Genomic DNA, 21302 nt, shown 5'->3' with positions numbered 1-21302 from the left:
TGCTCTTCAGTGGCTTGTATGACTTGATGAAAAGTTCTTCTAAGGTAAAAGGCCTTTACGGTGGTAATTACCCTTGATCCATAGACTGTAGCAAGGAAGTTTTGTTCTTGGGCACGAACTCAACCCTCGCATGCGAGTACACATCACTTAAATTTACAAGACCTTGTTGTCAAGGTTGTCCTTGCAACAATATTCCTTAACATGAACAAAAATAAATCAGGAACCAATCCTGAGATGCTTAATGTTGCTCACGCCTTCTTGTTGGCACGCCAATGTGCTCATGGACTGGACTTGGCAAAACACTTCATACTAACAAGATAAAGAAAATGGTACAGTAAAAAGGGCCTTAAATTGAAACCACCCAAACCACTTCAACAAAGAAGCAGCAGCAAATGTTCTTTGACTTTACAGACTTCTCTTTCTTACAAGCAAATCCTTCTTGAAGAGACCAGTCTCAACAATGTTAAACACCTGCTGAAGTGTGTAACCACCTTCCTCAATTGTTTGCTTCAACTGGGCAGGATGTTCGTTTGCAGCAACTGTGTTAGAACTTGCAACTTTCCTACTCTTCTTGTAGTTTTACAGCCACTCCCTACTAGCACCAAAACATTGTTCCATGAAACCTTCTTCTTATTCAACATGTATTTGTTCAAATAAAGATCTTCAAATCACCATGGTGTTGAAGCGTATATTACACTCATTCTGATCTTCCACCCATATACTCAGCATTCATGCCATGTTTTTTCATCAAATTACTCCTATGCTGAGACGAGCTGGTTGAATTGCCGGGGCGTAATGGGAGTAAAAATAAAAAGGGAATGTACAATCAAAGAAAAGAGTTGCGTTACACTTACCGTGCCATATGTTCTGAAACCCATGACGAAGAATTTGGGTAATGTTCCCGTTTAGACTCAACCTCAACCTCACTTTACAACCCAAATTCTTCGTCATGAGTTTTGGAACATAATGTTAGGGGGTGTAATATGATTTTTTCTTTTGAATGTATGCCTACAATTTTTTATTAGGTGCTTACCAGGCTAGTAGCAAGCCCACATGATGGGGTTTTTCAGACTTAACACTCTGGAGCATGGGTGATGGATACTACACCATTCATAATATATATGCCGACATACGAGTGATGCATACTACACAATTAATAATATTTATATGCTGGCATACAGATGGTGCATACTACACCATCTAATAAAAAATTTGGTAGCATATAGTTTGTGCATCAATCCTGTCACATAACATTCTAATTCCCTGACAAAAACACTCAGCTGTACCTCCAGGATGAGCTCATTGTATTGATATCAAACATTTTTGTTGAGTTTGGGGCTCTTTTCTAATTAATTATATTCCTTATCAGTATACTGTAAATACAACTGATAAAAATCTATCTCAGTAAATATATTGGAATAGCAACAGCCAGTCATCCCAGGGTGTTCTCGGCATCCCCTCACCATTCTACAAACTGTGCACCTATACTGTACGTCACATACTTTGGTCAGATTTTTATTTTTTTTTAATTAGGGGCAAATCAGATTACAGTATCAGTCCTTTTTTTAAATAAAGTTTATTTGCCCTTATTTTACAATAGTCCCCAAAATGTAACAGCTATTCAGGCTGACACATCTGGGTTGGCCCATGCAACAAATTGTTTAATAAGGATTGGGTCAATAAGATCTTAAATGCCTAACTAAATAACCCAGATGAGTACAGTTAACTGTCAGATCCCCTGAAGATTCTAGTGTGTCCCAAGTCAAACAAAAAAGTGCACAAAATAATTAACTTGAGAGAAAACTGTGTGGGGATTCAAAAAACCTTATGGCAGAACAAGTAGAATGAGGCTGCCTTGTGGATGGATTTTTCTGAAATCTCACCCCAACCAGAACTGCATCTGGGATAAAACTATCCTAAGATAGGCTGTTACAGTGTCATGATATGAGGGAATAGTAGAGAGTTGATGTCAACCCCAATACTCACTCACCAATTATACACAATTGGATGCAAATCATTTTTACAAAACCCAAACAAAATGAGGTAAGATAGAAAAGAATACCATTCCTACCTTAACATAACACCTAGAACAGCAGCAAGTCCTACTGACAACTGTAAACTTTTACAATTTGGGGGCGTCTCATAGCTCAACAGGAGTAAGGAAGAGCTAGGAAAGAAACTACTTGTGTCAGCAAATGGTATAATAGTCTTGGATTTTGACAAGATAGTAACCCATATCTAGTGAGAGGTGTGTACTGACTGGGTAGGTAGGAGTTCCAATAGAATTCTTGTTTCTAAAGGGGCGAAGTTTGCATCTAATTTCCCCTCTATTGAAAGAACATATATGATCGGGAGAGATGGATCAACTTAAAATCAACAACAGACTGCCTTAGTGGATAAGGCGTGGTGGGCCAATTCCCCATTCTAGTAATGTGCAACAATTAGAACCACTTTTTTTTTGTGGGGAATAGCATTTACCTAGACAAATATAAATTTTTATTATGAGCTAAAAACCCACAAACAATTTGTGTAAGCTCACTAATTGGGCTAAGATGCTACAGCCTGTGTTCTTCACCTCCAATAATTATACAGGGTGTAATTACGAACTATGTTACATTACAATGTATGAATTTCTAACTAGTTCTCTAACACTGCATGCATGAGAAGATATCAATAACAAAAATTTAGCATCAAGGAAAGTCACTATGAGCACAAATATCCCACATTTCTAGTAAATGAGTTCCACTGGAATTTTTCATAACGAATATTTCAAAACCTCACTTTATCACAGCCATGAGTATCACAGTTTGCTATATTGAGACAAACTATTTATGGAATGTATTTCTATATCATGGCATCATCATCACGACCTTTTTCTAGACTTGCAAGGTAATATCACAGCAGGGTTCCTGACTTATCCTGGTCTGTGGTACTTCTGTCATGAATACACAATCACAGCCCACCATCTCAAACTATGATAATGTAAATTTTAAAGTACAGTACAGTACAGTATTCGAAAATAATAATTATTAATTATGGCTAAACAGGTCAATTAGGGATACAACAAGTCAGGAAGGATTCCAGCAAGCATCCAGGTCAAGCCCAGGTAGCATACAGTCACTGGCTGGTCTGAGTCCAGATCCTCAGACATTCATATGATGAATAGTCCTCATAAATGAAGATGTAAGAATGTATCCAACAGATTGACTTCAATAAAATTACAAAACTTACATCCAAAGATATAAAAAATTATTAGGGAGACTATATTAACCAGACACATTCACAAAATCTCCCTCACCCGCACACAGAACACAACCTTACACCACTCTAGTCAGCTGTGAGCACAAACCATCACTGCTTAAACTAACTCCCAAAAAATTAAATAAAAACCAACGCTGCATTAATTAGATATGTTCAAGAACTTTCCCCGCCATCAATACAGCCCAATTATATACCAGCTCAGAGAAAAAATCTAAACTACACATTTGAAAGTGAGTTCTATTTAAATGAGTTTCTTATTAAAAGGATCATACAAGTGTGTCAAACAAGAATTATTAGTCCAGCATGATACACAGTACAGTGCTTTAGTGAGAGTCAGGACCTCCCAGGAGTGGGAGTTACCACCTGCAACTGTCTGAAACAACCCTCGCCACACAGAGCACTCTACTAATAAAATATGTTAGCCCACCAACCATAAGCAGTATCACTATCCTGACCTGACCAATAAGAAATTTTTTTCCCTCTCTCTCTCAACATTTTTTTTAACTTAATACTAGTACTGAAATTAATCTACAGTAAAAGTCCTGTTAAGCATCTTCCCAATTAGTCCGGCTATTATATCTGACTTTTTCTTCATGTGTTCCAGCCAGATTTTATCCCAGGTGTGTAACCTTGTACGTTTGTGAGTCAGTACCTGATGAGCTTCAACTGCTGTTGCAGCAACTAACCGTGCAAGCTAATATTTAAAGCTATACCCTGTATCTCAATTTCCATAAGGAGTAATTTGTTTTTAAATTCTACCAAATGATATTTTAATCCTGTTGGGAAACTATCTTCTATAATGTGGAAGTTTATAATACTCTGTAATACACTTTCTTGTTTTTTTAATTTCCCAAGGTAAGCCTGGCAAAAATAAAAGTCCATCTGTTATATTCATCACATTTATCACTAACTGGTCATTAAATTATAATACTGCTAACTTGTTCACCTTTTGATAAAAACCTTTGCAAATTTAGTCTCATCACAAAATGTGAAAAATTAATGTTGCTGGCACAATAACAGCCACTGTCTGACTGTATCTAAGCTCAGGTGTAACTTAGTTGCTGGACAGAGAGGATGTGTCTACACGATAATTTGAATACAGTACTGTACATCAGATAGTTGAAGTTACCTAAACTTACTCTGCTACAAGAGTTTTGCCTGTCTTAAGTAATGTGCTTTAAAAATCCCTCTCATGTGTGATCCTCCAAACTGGTTCACTGTACAATACTGTGCAGAATATAATACCTTGTAGTTACTTGTGGTGGTTGCTTGGATGGATGTAACAGAATCTTGACCATGTTGCCAACTTTTTTTGTTAGCTGACCTACTAATCCAGGTACCACTGGGACTGGATAACAAGACTTTTTCTGTGCTGCTTTATGATTTATTCATGTTAATAAGTTTTTATAAGATAAAACAATACAAAAGTTACAAATAAAAACTGAGACTGGTTGATTCATAGACAAGGCCTTATGGAAAAATAAATCATAAAAGAACTAAACAATTCCCCGAGACAAATTTGGTGACCAACAATAAATCCCCTATATATAAGGCGCCCCGCGTCGTATGGGTTATTCGCGCCAAAATTTGAAAGCCGAGAAAATCGCGTTTAAAGTTTTTTCAACTTCAAACATGCATAACTTGGTTGTTTTTAGAGATACAGCATTCATTTGTGGTGCATTTTGAAGCTAAAGGCCTGTACTTGCAGGTGGTAGGTAGCGCATGACGAAGTAGTGTACTGGGTTGTTGCAATGTTGACTTGAAGCAACAAAACTCCCACCCACTTATGGCTTTTTTTCACTTTAATCGATATCAGAGTGTGGATCCTGGCACAACAAAAGAGAACTGAGGGATAGGGAGAGAGGGATTCTGCCTCATTGGCTGGAGGGGCCGTGATGTAGATAGCATATGCTCACTGTCATTGGCCGAGACAGGGGAGGAGGTTGCAGTTCGGCCGCTGTGATTGGCTACCCGCTCCTCTCACTCACTCACTGATAGGATGAGAGCACCTGACGACGCAAAAGCCAAGTCAATACTTTCCTGTCTGCCACAAATCGATGTTCTACCCTATATTAAAAGGGGCTTTCAATCTTATTTACAGTGAAGTAAGGAGATCTTATCAACTACCATCGTATAGAGCTAGGCCGAAATTAGTGCTCTCCAAAAAAAAAGATGGGTTTTGCCCATGGTGGTCTCAACGAACCTTACGATGCGGGGAGCCTCATATGTGATACCAAAAAGCTGTCTCCTGCAATCCAACCAGTGGTTAAACTCCATACTAAAAATAAAGGACTGAGTCCTAAAATCCCATTTTTTGTCTGAAGGAATGAAATGAAGGCCTGCAAGATGAACCACAACTAAGCATCTCTTCGAAGACACAGCCATCAACAAGAAGGTTGTACTGGTAAGTGGCCAAAGACATTATCCATTTGAACAGTGTTAATGCTGCAAGCAAATTTCTCACCCAGAAAATCAGGATTTAAACCTTGATCCAGTGAACTTTTGGTTCACATCTCCAACCACCTCTGCCATAAAAAGGTGTCTCATCTTGTCCCTTAAACTTTAAAACAACCCTTAACTAATGGTCTACAGGTCCTCATAAGTGACTTGCAATTATTTAAAACCAGATTAAGGATATGAGATCAAAGGTTAGAGAGCAAAAGAGTCTGTTGAATTTGTTTTAGATTGGGCAGCACTCCTTCTGAGGGCTAAATACCTGAAAATGCATCTTATATACTTTCTGATCACACTAGACTAAATAATGGAGCTCTTCAAACAGAAAACTATAAACAGAAAATTCTATCCAATCCATGAGGTTATATTACTACTGAAACTGTATATCTTATGGACCTGTAGTAATAATGGGGTTAGGTTCCCCAATCTCAAAATGTTACCCTAAAATTCATCTAAACTCCAAAATAGTTACGTGTTATCTTTTTCGTGTGTAAACTAAACCTTTCTGTAAAAGATAAGAAATATTAATAATAAATAAAAATAATGCAATTTAAACCATTTACAAAAATTACTAACTACACACAACACCAAGCACCAACTTTTTGGCAGGAATTGAATTTCACTTAAATTTTAAAAACTTTACCCTTCCTAATTACAGGCATCCCCCTCGTTACAGAAGGGTTGTGTCCCCCCTCGTTACAGAAGGGTTGTGTCCCTGGAAAATTGACCGTATCGAGAAATTCCGTAACGCGAAACCTATTTTCCAATTGACTTCCAATATAAAACTGGAGATGCATTCCTAAGGATTTTTTGGGGGGGGGCCCAAAAAAAGTAATTCAAGCACTTTTATGAATGAAAATAAACATTTATAAACACATACAATACAGTCATCTTGAATAAGGGTAATGCACTGTACTGCACTGCACTGTACTTACTGTATGTTTGTAAAAGTTAAATCCAACTGCTGGGGCGAGAAACATGCGCGCACACTGGATGTAAACAATGGAGTGACTCCACTTGGCGGTAACAAATGCTAAGAAATCCACACCAAACAAATCATAATTTTTAAAAAAAAATATTAATTTTATACACTATAGTGATTTTTTTTAATTGTTAAAATTTACCCCAATTTCCGTAAGGGCGGATTTACGGGCCATATCACAAAATTATTGGTCATAATTTACAAATTCCCTAAGAGCGAAATTCCGCAACCCGGGGTTCCGTAACGCGGGGGATGCCTGTACTGAATACCAGATACAGTACAGTACTCCCTCACTTTAAACAAGTTCATCATAAATGGTTTCAAAGTTAAATGACTGACTCATTAACACCAAAAATTCTACATAAACGGTGCAGTTCAGAGCTAAATAATTTAGAGAGTACAAGATGAGCATGAGCAGCTCATTTCAAATTGTGTGTCGCACAACATCATGGAAACTCCAGCCCGGTCAAACACCAAGCCCCCAGGGCACATGTGATGTTTACCAAAGCCAGATGCCTCTGTCTCACTCCAACTCCTTTGTGGATTATGGCGCCCTCCCTTAAACATCCTACAAGTCAGCATTGTTACATACCCTTTATTATGGAGCATTGTGTCAGGGTTCTCTAAAACCACTGTGGCATTTTTGGCTTCTTTGTGTACTGTACCTTGATACACCAGACTCGAATATTACCGTTTTATACCAAACCTATACACAGTATACCAAAACGTTACTCAGACTCTCGCAGTACCTCACTATTCAGAAAGAATTTACTATACTACTGAACCCCTCCTCAAATATCTTAAATACTCAAATATAATTTTGTAATAGATGTTTTTATATGACAGAATAAAAAACAAAACAAAAACAAAAAAAAATTATATATATATATAAAATATTTTTTTTTTAAACTATCAAAATAAGAAAAATGTGGAGTGGGAAGTTAATTCCGTGCAGGAAACAGGATAGAAAACAGAGATTGTTGGCTGGACTGTGCGGAAATTCCACATCCCAACCCCTTATAACAGTGTCTGCAAAAAACCTTGCAACAGGGCCATGTTTTTGCATTCAAAGACACGTCACAAAAATATTTCCATAAAATAGCCTATACATATCACAAATTTAATTGATCTTACATCTGGTAATGCAGGTGTGAGTAGCTTTCAGCCTCAGTGTACAGCAAGTGGAAGTGTGTTGCTTATTAGGCTGGGTGAGACAGCTGTATGTGGCATAAACATTGACCAAGTGGATAACGTGTCCTGCCACTATGCAATGCACGTTCCTTGACAAAGGTTTTCTGCCAAAGCTGCTTGCTTAGTGGTGGTACATCTTGCAGGTCACTCAAGAGGACTCGTTGGCCATATAAAATTGCATTAGTTAACCTATATTTCATGTTTCATTATTAAAATAAACTAAGAAATCAATCTTCATACAGTATCTAATGCTGATATCTACTTGCAGGGCTCTTTAATACCATTTATACCAGGTATGAACACAGTAATATTCAGAGCCTTACTTTCTATTAGGAATATACAGTGCTCAATAATGCCATGCCAAATGTTCTCTTAACTTAATGATATAATTAATGAGGTATGTAACATTTGTAGCAGGCAATCACTTCAGAAACTTTTTAGTTCCTGCAGAAAATATAAAATTGAAAGAAATATTTTAAAAACTTTTGATAGAATTGGTGCAGAATACTGTGGTCACAAAATGGTCTCAATAAAGAAAAATAATATTTTATGTAATAAATCCCAGAGGGAGCATAAAATAATTTCAAATTACATAATGAGATATAGTTGATAAAAAAGGTAAAAAAATATAAAAATATTCAGCATTTTACATAAAAAAAACTTCCAAGAAATTAAAAAACATATCCATATTCTCATTCTATCAAGAGCTGAAAGGAAATTCAACACAACACAGTTGGGCATAACCATAACATGAGTATACAGTAAAGTGTAAAGATCAGCGTGGCACAGTTCCATAATCCCTTACCAAGGGTCTCTCCACAACATGTGCTCTGCCCCGCCACTTATTGTCTTCATCTCCTTCCCAATCCTGTCCAGAGATGGCTTGAGAGATTGATTCCTTCAGCTGCTCATATAATGTTTTGTAATTTGGCTCTTCACTCGCTACAAAGTCAAAGTCCGCCACCTCGACTGAATACCTAAAATGAAAAATATTTTATTTAGTTTTTCCAAAGCTGAAAAATGAAGAATTTAAGTAAATATTGAAAGACCAATCCTTATATCCCACTGTATGGCCCACTGTGTAGTGTGCTTATTTATTCTAGAAAGAACTTTAAGGCCAGTTAGGTAAGGGTTCAAGGGGAAGATATTTTTGAAAAGTTGAAGTGGTGTAAAACTCTACTGAGGAGATGAGGCACACTCATTGTTGGATACATATAGTACAGATCACCAAAATGAAATTCACTGAAACATAAGAATTTGGAATCTTAAATCAGTAGTCCACAACCCTCATTATCATCACCAACATTTTATGGTCATTTTCCACAATTACATATGTTAGCCACTGTTACCTGACAGTAGCACTCCAATGGTGCTTGAGTCTAAATGTGGAGGGGAGCAGAGCAAAGAGAAAGCTAAAAATGACTTGGGTTAACGTCATAAGAAATGACATCAGAGCTAACTCCTTCACTATGGGATGCCAAAACAGGTAATAATACTTTATTTGGCTAACACCCAACAATTTTATTCAGCTAAGAGATACACAAGGGGGAAGGAACCTGATAATAGAAGCTGCAAGAGACTGTGAAGCATGAGAAGCAGCCATCTAGTAATTGCAGCTAACCCACACAAGTGTGGAAAAATGGCCATAAAATGCTCATGATGATGATTTCTCCAGTTGCCCTTATCAATCTTACATCTTCTTCATTTATTTTTGTCATCACTATAGTTTATCTTTAGTGTTCACCTGTAGCATCACATTTCAAAGACTTATAGCCTCCTCCTAGAGTCTGCTGTAAGTATCCATGCTTCTGACTAATAGAATACTGTACTGTACACTGCTTTTCAATAAACTTTTTCTCAAACTAATGATTATGGTAATTTTTAATAGATCTGCAGGATTTATTAAATGCTGTTTCTGCTTGACCCATTCTTTTTAAAACTTCTCTCTCTCATCCACCATCACAACTTCTATTAATTCCTAAATGCACAAATTTGTCCTCAAATGAGCAAAAAAAATTATAAATAAAGCACTTAGCTTCTGAAAACATGGAGACAGCCGAGTGAACAAGGGGCACAACTAGATACAGCTCCTCCCCGACTTACAACGGGGTTAGGGACCCAATTCCAGGTCGTAAGTCGAAATGATCGTAAGTCAGAAATGCTTAAATAATACATAGAAAATCTAAAATGGGTATCTCTTTTTCTTCTCAGCACCACAAAACTCTCACTTTTAAGCTTGCCAGCCATTTTAAAGTGAATTACAAACGAAAATTTTGTCAGTACACAGCGCAGTCACTAACATTTGGACTCGAAAATACGTAATTTGACAAAATTTTGGTACAACTGAGGCAGGTTGTAAGTGCGGGTGGTCGTAAGTCAGGGAGGAGCTGTACTGTGAATCACTTGAACCTGACACTCATTTTATGGCAAACATTATATGATGGGATGGACAGTGATGTAAGCTGACAGCTTCACCATCTGGTTCTTCCATATCGCAGAGTGGTCAATCGTAGCTCACGAGCTGTCTGAGCCTATCCGCCCACGGGCCCGGCATGCGTCCCCGTGTTAGAAACAAGATGCAATCTCTCAGAAATTCATCTGAATGCCCTGAACGGAGAGATTTTCTCAAAATTTTCTGGAAATGTGCTAATGCAATCTCTTGGAAATTTGTTGAGATATCCGGAATGGAAAGATTTTTCCAGGAATTTCTCGAAATGCTCAAAATATTTTTCTGGGTATTGGAAAGCACTGGGGACTAAAGATTCTAGTTAACAGAGAAATTACTGTAATTTGATGATGAAGATTTATTAATACCTCCATAAATTCAAAGGAGGAAAAAACAGAGTCGCTACTAATCAGTCTAATGTTGAGAAAGGCCACTGAATAAATCAGGGCCACTCTGCCAACCAGAGCTCTTGCAGCAGGTCTGGGAACAGGAACAAGAGAATGTGTCTCAGGAAGAGCACTATGAATAATGTGGATGTCTAATTCATACAACCACGTTTCAGTTACACAGAGGATATCCAAGCTGAACGCCCTCACAAACTCATTAATGTGACACATTTTGTTTTGGATCACAATGATATTAAGCGGACTCACTTTTAATAAGCTCAAGGAGGGCACTATGCATTTTTTGAACAAGGAAGTCATCACATGGCAATCTTTACTTGATGCCAAATGACTGACTGACTTGGGTGGTACTGTAAGAGTGGAACAATTTGCACAGCAGGGTGATATCTTATTTGAGCATGTCCTTGACTCATGATTGCCTGCACAAAAGGCACAAACTGAAGGACAGTCTAAAGCAAGTTGTCCAAATTTTGGAAGTGGTAACACTTTGTGACCCAAGACCTGTCATAAGCTTTGTATCTGTTCAGTCCAACATAAATACAGTACATCCTTGAAACTTCACTATGGAATTTCATACTTCAGGTGACATCTTCAAGACTGCGAGTTTACTATCTCCTTTTATCTGTGAAAACAAGGGATAACTTGCTGCCTTTATATAACAGTTCTTGAGTATTAATATTCTTCCCAGCATTACCTGAGGCTATTTTGTCATCAGGAAGTACAGAAGGAATACCTACAATTGTCATTTTCAGCATAATTTTTCTAGGTTCGGACACCATGAAGTCCAAGTGTACCAAACAGTAACTAATTACCATACTAGCCTCCTTCTTTGCCTTTTCAGTGGGAAATCTAATAACAATGGACCCAGTTTTTGACAACTTAGGGGGTTAATGTGTCAGCTTGTAGATGCAGCATATGAGTTTACTGATCCACTTCAATAGATACAAAGGTCTCAGCTTGTGCCATGCCATTGTGGAGTAGTTCGCTGTATAGTATGTCCTCAAAGAATATCTTTGTGATAAATTATAAAAATATTGTTTTCATTCACCATAAAACTAAATGATAATCAAACTGCATAAGAAAATACAACTTTTTATGTCAAATATTACCTTTGTCTGCTTTGAATGAAGTAGGCAATGCCAAATACTATAATGATGATGACTACCAAGCTGCAAGACACTGGAATGATGATGTATGACAGCTGAGGCTTACGGTCCACTGTAAATATGAAATATAACAATTAATTACATTTTCTTTCAGCAGCTATAACAGTAAGGTTCTACTTTCAAAACTCACTAACCAATTAAATTCCAAAGTTAGGCCAGGTGGCACTGTTACTTGGTAAGATGTGACCAGTAGTGGTCATACTGCAATAATAAACTCCCTTTAGAAGAAGAATTCTTCTTTCATTTCAGAACAATATTTCACTGAACAAGAAACAAATTTTTTCAATGTCCAGGGAGTTTTCATTATACATTGGGGATAAGTTCCAGAGCAATGCGACTTATAGTGAAATGTTTTATAATAAGAAATTTATCCTCATAAGTATTAAAGTAATTAGGGGTATATGCATTCCAACATGTACTGTACTGTAATACCCCTAGAAAGCTCAGGGTGTGTTCCAAGAAAACGAGTTTTCAGCAAATCAACTTACAATGGGGTCATTATAACAAACTGTACTGTACTGTATTTGGTATGGAGATACATTCCTTAAAAACATAATGTGTTACCTTTGAGTGATACATGATGACTTGGTTTGGATACTTGTACAATAAGACAACTGATTAATAAATAAACCAAGGTATATGCAGGTACATAATACACTACAATATTATTTAACAAGTGCTGAAGACAGACATTGTGGTAAGCATGACGATACGGAGAAGCACAGTGCAGGCAATCAGCTGTTTGAGATATGTAAACAAAGCCCCCGGGAATATAATGTGATGCAATAACTCGTGTGGGGTCGAGTAAATGTTAAAAATAAACTACTGTATATACTGTACTGTACATACAAATTATTAACTTATCATGAGGCAGCTGAGGCAGGAGGTAATTATATGGACCCTCACATTGTCTGTTACCAAAGAGGACGTTAAGTTTTAACTTCTCATTTCATTGACTATGTACTGTACATTACCCCCGCTTTTGTCAACTTTCCTGATACTAACTGAACTTTGGTTGTGGTTTTCCAAGTTGGGGATACACTACACTTGTCCGGTGCCCGACCCTAAGCCAGTTTGCAGAGGGAATCAGATTAAACGAGTCTGGGTTAGAGGGAGTTTACTATTTAATGTTCATTTTTTCGTTGAGTTTCTTACTTTGGTTGTACTGTACAGTAATACAGCAAAAGGACATCGAGCTTTTTCCAACAGGGTCAAATATCACATAACATCATTCAAGGAAAAATGTAGGTTTGATACATAATATCCCATTTTATGTCTTGGAGAACAAAGTCACCTGTTAGATCTATCTTTGATCAACACTCCATGACAATGCCTTGTCACTGTCATGTAGCCTGACTACTTAATGGCAAGACACAGCAACCATGCTTGCTAGACATTTTTATGTAGTATAAGTGCATAAAATCAGAGAGCAACACTGCTGCACATAGCCCCTGCTGATGAATGTTTCCATCAAGAGCACAGGTGTCAAAGAGATAAAAATACTGCCATCAGCAAGTTGATACTTTGTGATTTGTTTCAATTACTTTCAATGATGCTGGGTTTTGAGATTTAAAAATAAATAATTTCTGAATATCTCAGGTTCTACTGTACAGTACTGCATTCAAGGACTATGTGAAAGCATTTCTGCTGAATGCATCACTATTGTTTAGTGAGGACTCCTCACTAAGTTACTTATTTACGTTACTTACCATTGTAAATGATAACAGGTATGGGTCGTATAACGGTTGATATGTCATTGCTGATGATGAGCAGATAGGTGTGGGTTCCAGTTTCCCGGAAATAATGGATGGCCAAGAAGTTACAGTCATTAGTCATGATCTTGTCAGCAAAATCACATGTCTCATTACCTGGCAAAAGAGAAAACATGTAAGAGTTACCAACTTCTCCCAAAACAAGAAATAAGGATAAAAAAACATTCTATCTTATGGCCAGGAGGGAGAGGCAAATGGGGACACCACGTGGTCTTGTGTCACAGGACCACACCTCACTCAAGTGAGTGAGGTGTGGTCCCAGGCCTCCCTATCGTGGATGGATTAACACATAGCTGGTGTTGTTGAGTCTCAGGGGCAGTTATCACTGGGTACCTGGGACCTCACTGTGTGAAGGTCAGCTTGGGTGCGACTCAGCTGTTACTGTTGAGTTGTTTTCCACTGACTTGAGCACTGTTCACCACTATTCAACACTGGTTCCATTCCTTTCCTAAATGAAATAGTTACTTCTGGTGAGAACTTGTTGATATTCTGGTGGGGAGGAGGGTTCAGGGGAGGGAGTTGGTATGGGCCAACATAACAGTTGACCTGGCTGCTCCCAGAGGAACGCCAGGTACGTCTTGTCCCTTGGGTGGGGGTGGGTGTGTGTGTGTGTGTGTGTGTGTGTGTGTGTGTGTGTGTGTGTGTGTGTGTGTGTGTGCTAATTTTTCAATTCCACCAAAACATTTTGAGCCAATCACTCATAGTGCAGCCCCCTTCGCTCATCTGACGGTAACTTCAAAATTAAAGACGATGAAGGCCTCCTTCAGCACTGGAAAGAGCACTACCATTCACTGCTCAACCGAAACACTGATATGGATGTCCTGACTACCCAGCAGGTCCCTCAGCATCCAGAGCTGACCCACCTCAGCTATCCTCCATCCCTGGATGAGGTTGCTACTGCCATCAAACAGATGAAAAATAACAAAGCCTCAGGACCTGATGGAATCCCGGCCGAGGTGAATAAAGCAGGAGGACTTCTGCTTACCAGCCGTGTCTACTTTCTCCTGGAGAATATATGGGAAAAGGAGGAAATCCCCCAATATTTATAAGAATAAGGGAGACCGGCCAGACTGTGGCAACTACTGCGGGATCTCGCTGCTGTCCGTAGCTGGCAAGATTATTGCCTGAGTCCTCTTAAACAGACTTCTTCCTGAGGCAGAAAACTTCCTTCCAGAATCTCAACGTGGCTTTAGACCATCACGTGGCACGACTGACATGATCTTTGCTGCCCACCAGACACAGGAAAAGTGCAGAGAGCAGCATGGTGACCTGTACATGGCTTTCATCGACTCGGTCAACAGGGAAGCCCTCTGGTGGACCCTCAGCCGTTTGGATGCCCCAAAAAATTCATCGCCATTGTGAGGCAACTCCACGATGGCATGAACGGCAGTTTACGGTTGTCCTTTTTGTTATTTTGAAAATAAAGGACAAGCGGGTCTCAAAAAGGACACTGTCCTTAAAAGGACAGACCTGGCAACCCTGGGGTGCGGCTACCCTCTCACATCAGCCGATCGCTAGTAAACAGACCATTTCGCGTCTCATAATTTTAGCTGTGTTGATTTATGATTGTTTGTTTTAACATAATACTACAAAAATCGATGTTTTGTTTATTCTAGGAGATGGGCTGAGGTGCATCTGGGTAGATTCTCAGTCTTTTAAGTATATTGTGTTTCTATCAATTACCAAACTAAATTATTCCATTGAAACAACACTTCGATTTAGTGCGAATTCGGTTTAAAGCGACCTCTCTTGGCACGTATCTCGTGTTATATCAACATTCTACTGTATCTCGGTTCCCACCTGTCCACCACCGAGGACATCGATGAAGAGATTCAGCATTGGATCAGATGTGCATCTCAAGCCTTTGGCACTCTGAAACCGTGTCTTCAGCTGTAGGGAGCTGAAAATATCTACAAAGTTGCACGTATATCGAGCAGTGGTCCTCCCCACCCTGTTATATGACAGCTAGACATGGGTCACTTCAGGAGGCATCTCAAGGCAATTGAAAACTTTCACCAACATAGAATACGTACCATCCTCCGAGTTCGCTGGGAAGACAAAAAAACAAATGCCAGTGTTCTTGCTGACACCAACTGTAGGAGCATCGAGGCTACCATTATCCATGAACAACTACGCTGGACTGGCCATGTTACTCACATGGCCGACAGTAGTCTGCCAAAGCAGCTACTTTACAGTAAAGTCACCAACAAACAGTAAATTAAATTCTGGCGGGTGACTGAAAAGGTATAAGGATAGTCTTAAGACAAACCTGATAAAATACCAAATCGACCCCCTCACCTGGGAGACGATTACTCCATTAGTTTATAGAACCCAAGTACATGGTTCCCAAGTAGGTGCCCTCCATTAGCACCAAATACCAGCATGCTTGGGGGGGAGCACTGTACTGTACATTACTTAAATAAGGTTTACTTGCTGCAGTCATGAGACAATCTAATAAACTGTTATTTTACTTACCAGTGATATTGTAAACTCCACTGTAAACTTTATGACAATAACCCCAGGGACCAGTACCAGAACACTGGATAGTCACATTGAACAGTTCTCCATGTTTCAGCCAAGTTTTTCCAGTTGTATTCAGTTGCCCAATCGGTGCTATGGAAAAATAATTTATATTACCAGGTAGTCACATTAAAACTAGGCTACTGTACAAGTGAATAAAACTGAAGGAAGGAAGTGTCACCAGAAGTGAAAAAGATAAATTATGTAAGCTTGTATAAGTATACTGCAACACAATGCCTTTTCTTGGTCAATATACTGCATGCAAATGAAAACAAATTAAATTAGATATATTATCTGTTTGTGGTGTGACTGCCCCAACCCAAAACCCCATTAGATTAATAAATACACATACAGTGGTCCCTCGGTTAACGAGCGCCTCGGTTAACGAGATTTCAGTTCACGAGATTTCGGTTAACGAGTTACCTTCCATAAGATTCTTAACTTCGGTTAACGAGCAATCCCTCAATTAATGAGTTTCTTACGAGCCGACCTGAACATGTTTTCGCTTGCATTTGGCGGTCCACCAGCTGTAGTATTAGTCCGCCAATACAGTAATCGGTTCTAGGGCTTAAATTCCTTACCATTTTAGCAAATATCAAGAAGTTTATACTATTCAATAATTTTAAAAGTTTAATATTAAATTTTTTAGTCATTTTAACAATTATTGAACATAATTGAAGGTAATGAAACTAGTTTTATGCGCGCCATCCAGCTTCTCAACACACCATACAGGCGTCAGTCTTTGTGTGTTATCAGTGGAGGTAACACCTTGCTTGAGACTCTCTTCAACTAAATACTTTTTTCTGTGTTTGCAAGCAAACTATTGGTCATTTTGAAATTTATTTTACATATTGACAATATATAATGCAGTGCAGTGTTGATTTAAAGAAAATAATCTTGAATTACACCAAGAGAACTAAAATTTTATAGGTGAAATGGCACCATGGGGTGACTTCTCTTCCACCCCAATGCCTTCTCTTCTCCCTTCTCCTCCACCCCCCACTCTAATTCCCATCATCATCATCATCATCATCCAGGAGCCTTCTACATACACACCTCAAAGTAAGTGCACTTTTCTACGTTTTTTTGTTGAATTTAGGCAATTTTCGGTGAGCTGGAACCAATTACCCAAAAACCCATTGAAACAATGGTTTCGGTTAACGAGTTTTTCGGTTAATGAGCAACCTTCTAGAACGGATTGTGCTCGCTAGCCGAGGGACCAATGTATCATATATCAATATAAAAAGACAACTACTCCTGAAATACTATTTTAAGACTTAGCTTGGACTAGGCAACTTGAGTAATACCTAAACAGTACAGTCTATTTAAGAACAGGTGCCAAGTTTATCAAGAACATCTAAAAAATGGTGGAGAAAAGAAATTTTTGCCAAACAAAAAGATCATCAAGAACCTAACCTAACAACTCTCAAGTATCAGTTTACCTTACCTAACTTAACCTAACCCAACCCAACCTAACCAGAGACCGATTGGTTGATTGGAAATTACATTCCTAGTGAACCTAACCAGAGAAGGATCTGAGCCACATCCTTTATATAGAATTGTGGTATTAATAATTATAATCAACCTTCAAAACCATTTATAAAACAAGCTTGTTTATTATCATGAGGGAGTACAGTACTGTACCCAATGTTTATCGTCCTGCCATTTAAACCTGTTGTTCACCCTCCATGCTTTATTGTTATCCCTCGTTTAGCCATAATTTCGCTTAATGATAGGATTTTCAGGAATGAAAACTCCATCATTAAATGAGGGACACTTGTATTGTAATGATTTTTTCTCAAACAAGCATGGACAAGTGATAAATATGCTAAGCTAGCAAGAGATGCTGGGTGGGTTGGCTCCCACAAGAGACCCAATCGTAAGGGCGGGGTAGCGTACTATGGATACACTTACTCTGAGGCCCTAGTGTATATCATTTTCTCTTTATTTAGCTGTAAGTGATCATATCATACTGGAATGTATTCTAAAAATTAAAGAAAAAATACTGAAATGAATGTACCTTTAGCAGAGACCTTCACATGAAAGTGACCCAACTTCAGATTTCTGGACTCTGGTGAACCACTGCCATGTCCTGCCTGTGGCCAGTATCCATCACATCTCCAATGTCTAGGATTAGGTGGTGGGGGTGTTGGTATTGTTGTGGTATTACTAGGTGTAGTAGTTGTTGGGGGCGGTGTTGTGGTTGCTGGAGGTTTTGTGGTAGTTTTATTATCTGGCTTAGGTGTAGTGGTTGTTGTGGTGGTGGTGGTTGTTGTTGTCGTTGTAGTAGTGGTGGTGATAATTTCATCAGAGATGTCCATAATAATATTGGCTTGGATGGTATAGTCATCAGCCTTAGTTATGTTGATAATTAAAGATGGTGTCGAGCAAGAAGCACGTACCTGTAAAATACAATTATCAGCACAAGAAACATCCGAGATATTCAAAACTTACTCAACACTTAATCATCACTAATTTAAAATTATTTGAAATATACATTTATTCGATTAAAAAACACACAAAATAGGAAACTCAGGTTATTTTATGAAATTTCTAAGAATTATTAACCCACAATCCATGTTTCAAGCTATCAACTACATCCAAAATGTAGCAAATTAGAATTACAAACATTCTGCCTCCTCACTTTTATTAGTTTTTGAGGTTTACTGCAATATGTAAAATCCTCAAATTGATATTAAGACACTAAATCCCCATCTGTATAACTAACTCAGTTAAACAAGTACAGGGGCCCAAAAAATTCGCGGACTTTTATTTTGCGTCCTCTACTATTCGCGGATGAAACTATGGATGTACCCAAAAATGTCTGTGGGTAGTTTTAAAGTTGCTGGCATTTATGTGGCCGGGACAGGGAGCCATTCATTCTAGAGACAGTGTAGACACACACATATACAATACAGGTAAAAGAAATAATTATCCAAAGGGCAAACACTCAAAAGGAATATACATTTCTTTGTACACAAGTAAAAATGTAACCCCCCCCCCCCATTCAGCAAAGGTTATTTGCCATTTTGAGAACCTAACCCCAGTGGATTAGGGGGGCCCCCTGTAATTATACAATATTGGTCAAATTAAGAATAAAATATAAACAGTATTATTCAGATCAAATGACAATTATCTTCCAGTAATGGTTACAATGACAAGCTACTCAAGAGAATTTCTACCGAGTACATTCAATAATACTTACATTATCATTAATGACCCAATAGAATGTGGCCACTTCAGTACGCTGTTTGAGCCAGTCATGTGGATCATACACGAGTGCTGTGATGTTGGTTTCATTGGTAGTTGAGATTAGGCCTGGCGTTGGCAGAATGACATCTGGTTGAAATACAGTCAGCCTTCCATTCAAGAATGCTGTAGGAGGAAAAGGTAATCAGTGTAATGTACTCACTACAGGGGCTTTCCTGTTCCCCTAGAATTTTTATTAGTCAAAGCAAATCCAAGAATTCTTTTTGACATCAACAACTGTAAACTATACAGCTCTAATATAAAATCACATATGAAATTTAAAATTATTTGAATGATGATCCCACAGAGAAAAGTCAGACTTATAACACAAATTAAGATGGGAAAAATAATAGCCGGTACACTAACGACGTCCTGTATTCTTTACTGTGATGCATTCCAGGACCTATGTAGGGGTTAATATAGTCGAGCACAAGACCACAAACAGGACCTTTCACAATTTTAGACTTTTATGGCTCACCTGAAGATTAGCCCCAAGCCCTTACCCAAAGAGTTGCCCCCAGCTTAATCACTGATGGTCTCAACCTACCAATGATTTATATTGAGTGAAGGACATGCTAAAATTTAGGTGCATGAATATTGAGAAAGTACTGTAGCAGAGTGCAGGGATGGACATGTGGCAGGTGGGTGGTGCTAGAGTGTGTGTGATAGATAGATAGATATTGATAATTATGCAGGAATACAGTTCAACAGGAATATAGACAAAGCAGGTTCAGTTATACTACGTACAGTCAGCCAGCGACCCCACCCTGAGTCTCTTACTGGCAATACTTGGTGAAGTAAAGTAAAGGTGATTGCGATTGGTGGATCTATTTTTGACTGCATTACTGTAAGGAATAAATATTAAACAATCCAAAGGTAGAATTATTTTAATAATAAACTATTCATTCTTATTTAAGATAGAGAAGTTTCCAAAAATTCATATACTTGTACAGTATTTAGTTAAATAATGTAGAAATTATATTAATGAATTGGCAACTCAACTACAACGAGGACTGCCACAAGATTTTCAGATCAAATTTTCTTCATTATTTAACCAAATATAAGAACATTTGGAAACTTATGATCTTAAATAACATTGAATAGTTTATTATTATAAAAATTCTACCTTTGGATTGTTTAATATTTATCCTGACAGTAATGCAGCCGAACACCAATCACAATCACCTTTGGCTGACTGTACATATACAATGCAGGTACACAAACAATGATACACAACAAGGCAATTTGATCTGTCCAAGGATAACTAAGAAAGCCATCACATGCACTAAGAATACATCTCCGGACTTTATTATAAAGGAAAACAATAACAGAAGCGGAAAAAACAAAATACAAAAGAAAAAAAGAACTTAAAATATTAAAAAAACAAAATACCACAAAACCATGAGTATTTTGTTTAAATTATTGTTTTAAAGAAAGTTGGGGTTGTGGTATGGCTGGGTGCACTGTAATGGGGGGGTTGTGGTATGGCTGGGTGCACTGTAATGGGTGGGTTGTGGTATGGCTGGGTGCACAGTAATGGGTGGGTTGTGGTATGGCTGGGTGCACAGTAATGGGTGGGTTGTGGTATGGCTGGGTGCACTGTAATGGGTGGGTTGTGGTATGGCTGGGTGCACTGTAATGGGTGGGTTGTGGTATGGCTGGGTGCACTGTAATGGGTGGGTTGTGGTATGGCTGGGTGCACTGTAATGGGTGGGTTGTGGTATGGCTGGGTGCACTGTAATGGGTGGGTTGTGGTATGGCTGGGTGCACTGTAATGGGTGGGTTGTGGTATGGCTGGTGCACTGTCGAGGAGTTTTTCATGTGTGAGTTATGAGATGTGTACACCATTTATCATCA

At 38.4% G+C, this 21302-nt stretch overlaps 1 protein-coding gene across 2 annotated transcripts in view; it reads right to left on the bottom strand.

Moving 5' to 3' along the window:
- LOC121860220 overlaps positions 1–21302 on the bottom strand; it is a 37071-nt gene that overhangs the window by 7875 nt on the left and 7894 nt on the right. The window contains exons 4-9 of one of the 2 annotated variants that reach the window (XM_042357304.1): positions 19402–19571; positions 18217–18598; positions 16152–16289; positions 13614–13772; positions 11848–11956; positions 8694–8865 (exon numbers count right to left, since the gene is read on the bottom strand). In XM_042357304.1, coding sequence (XP_042213238.1) covers positions 8694–8865; positions 11848–11956; positions 13614–13772; positions 16152–16289; positions 18217–18598; positions 19402–19571 — 1130 coding nt within the window. Of the gene's footprint in view, positions 1–7604; positions 8866–11847; positions 11957–13613; positions 13773–16151; positions 16290–18216; positions 18599–19401; positions 19572–21302 lie in introns of those variants that run through there. The other variant, XM_042357303.1, reaches the window with a different exon arrangement.

This window comes from Homarus americanus, unplaced genomic scaffold, assembly GCF_018991925.1.
Source record: "Homarus americanus isolate GMGI-L3 unplaced genomic scaffold, GMGI_Hamer_2.0 scaffold21914, whole genome shotgun sequence".
In the NCBI taxonomy this organism is placed as follows: domain Eukaryota; kingdom Metazoa; phylum Arthropoda; class Malacostraca; order Decapoda; family Nephropidae; genus Homarus; species Homarus americanus.
The sequence above is the reverse complement of the archived record's forward strand: the minus strand, read 5'-3'. Positions and strand labels throughout refer to the sequence as shown.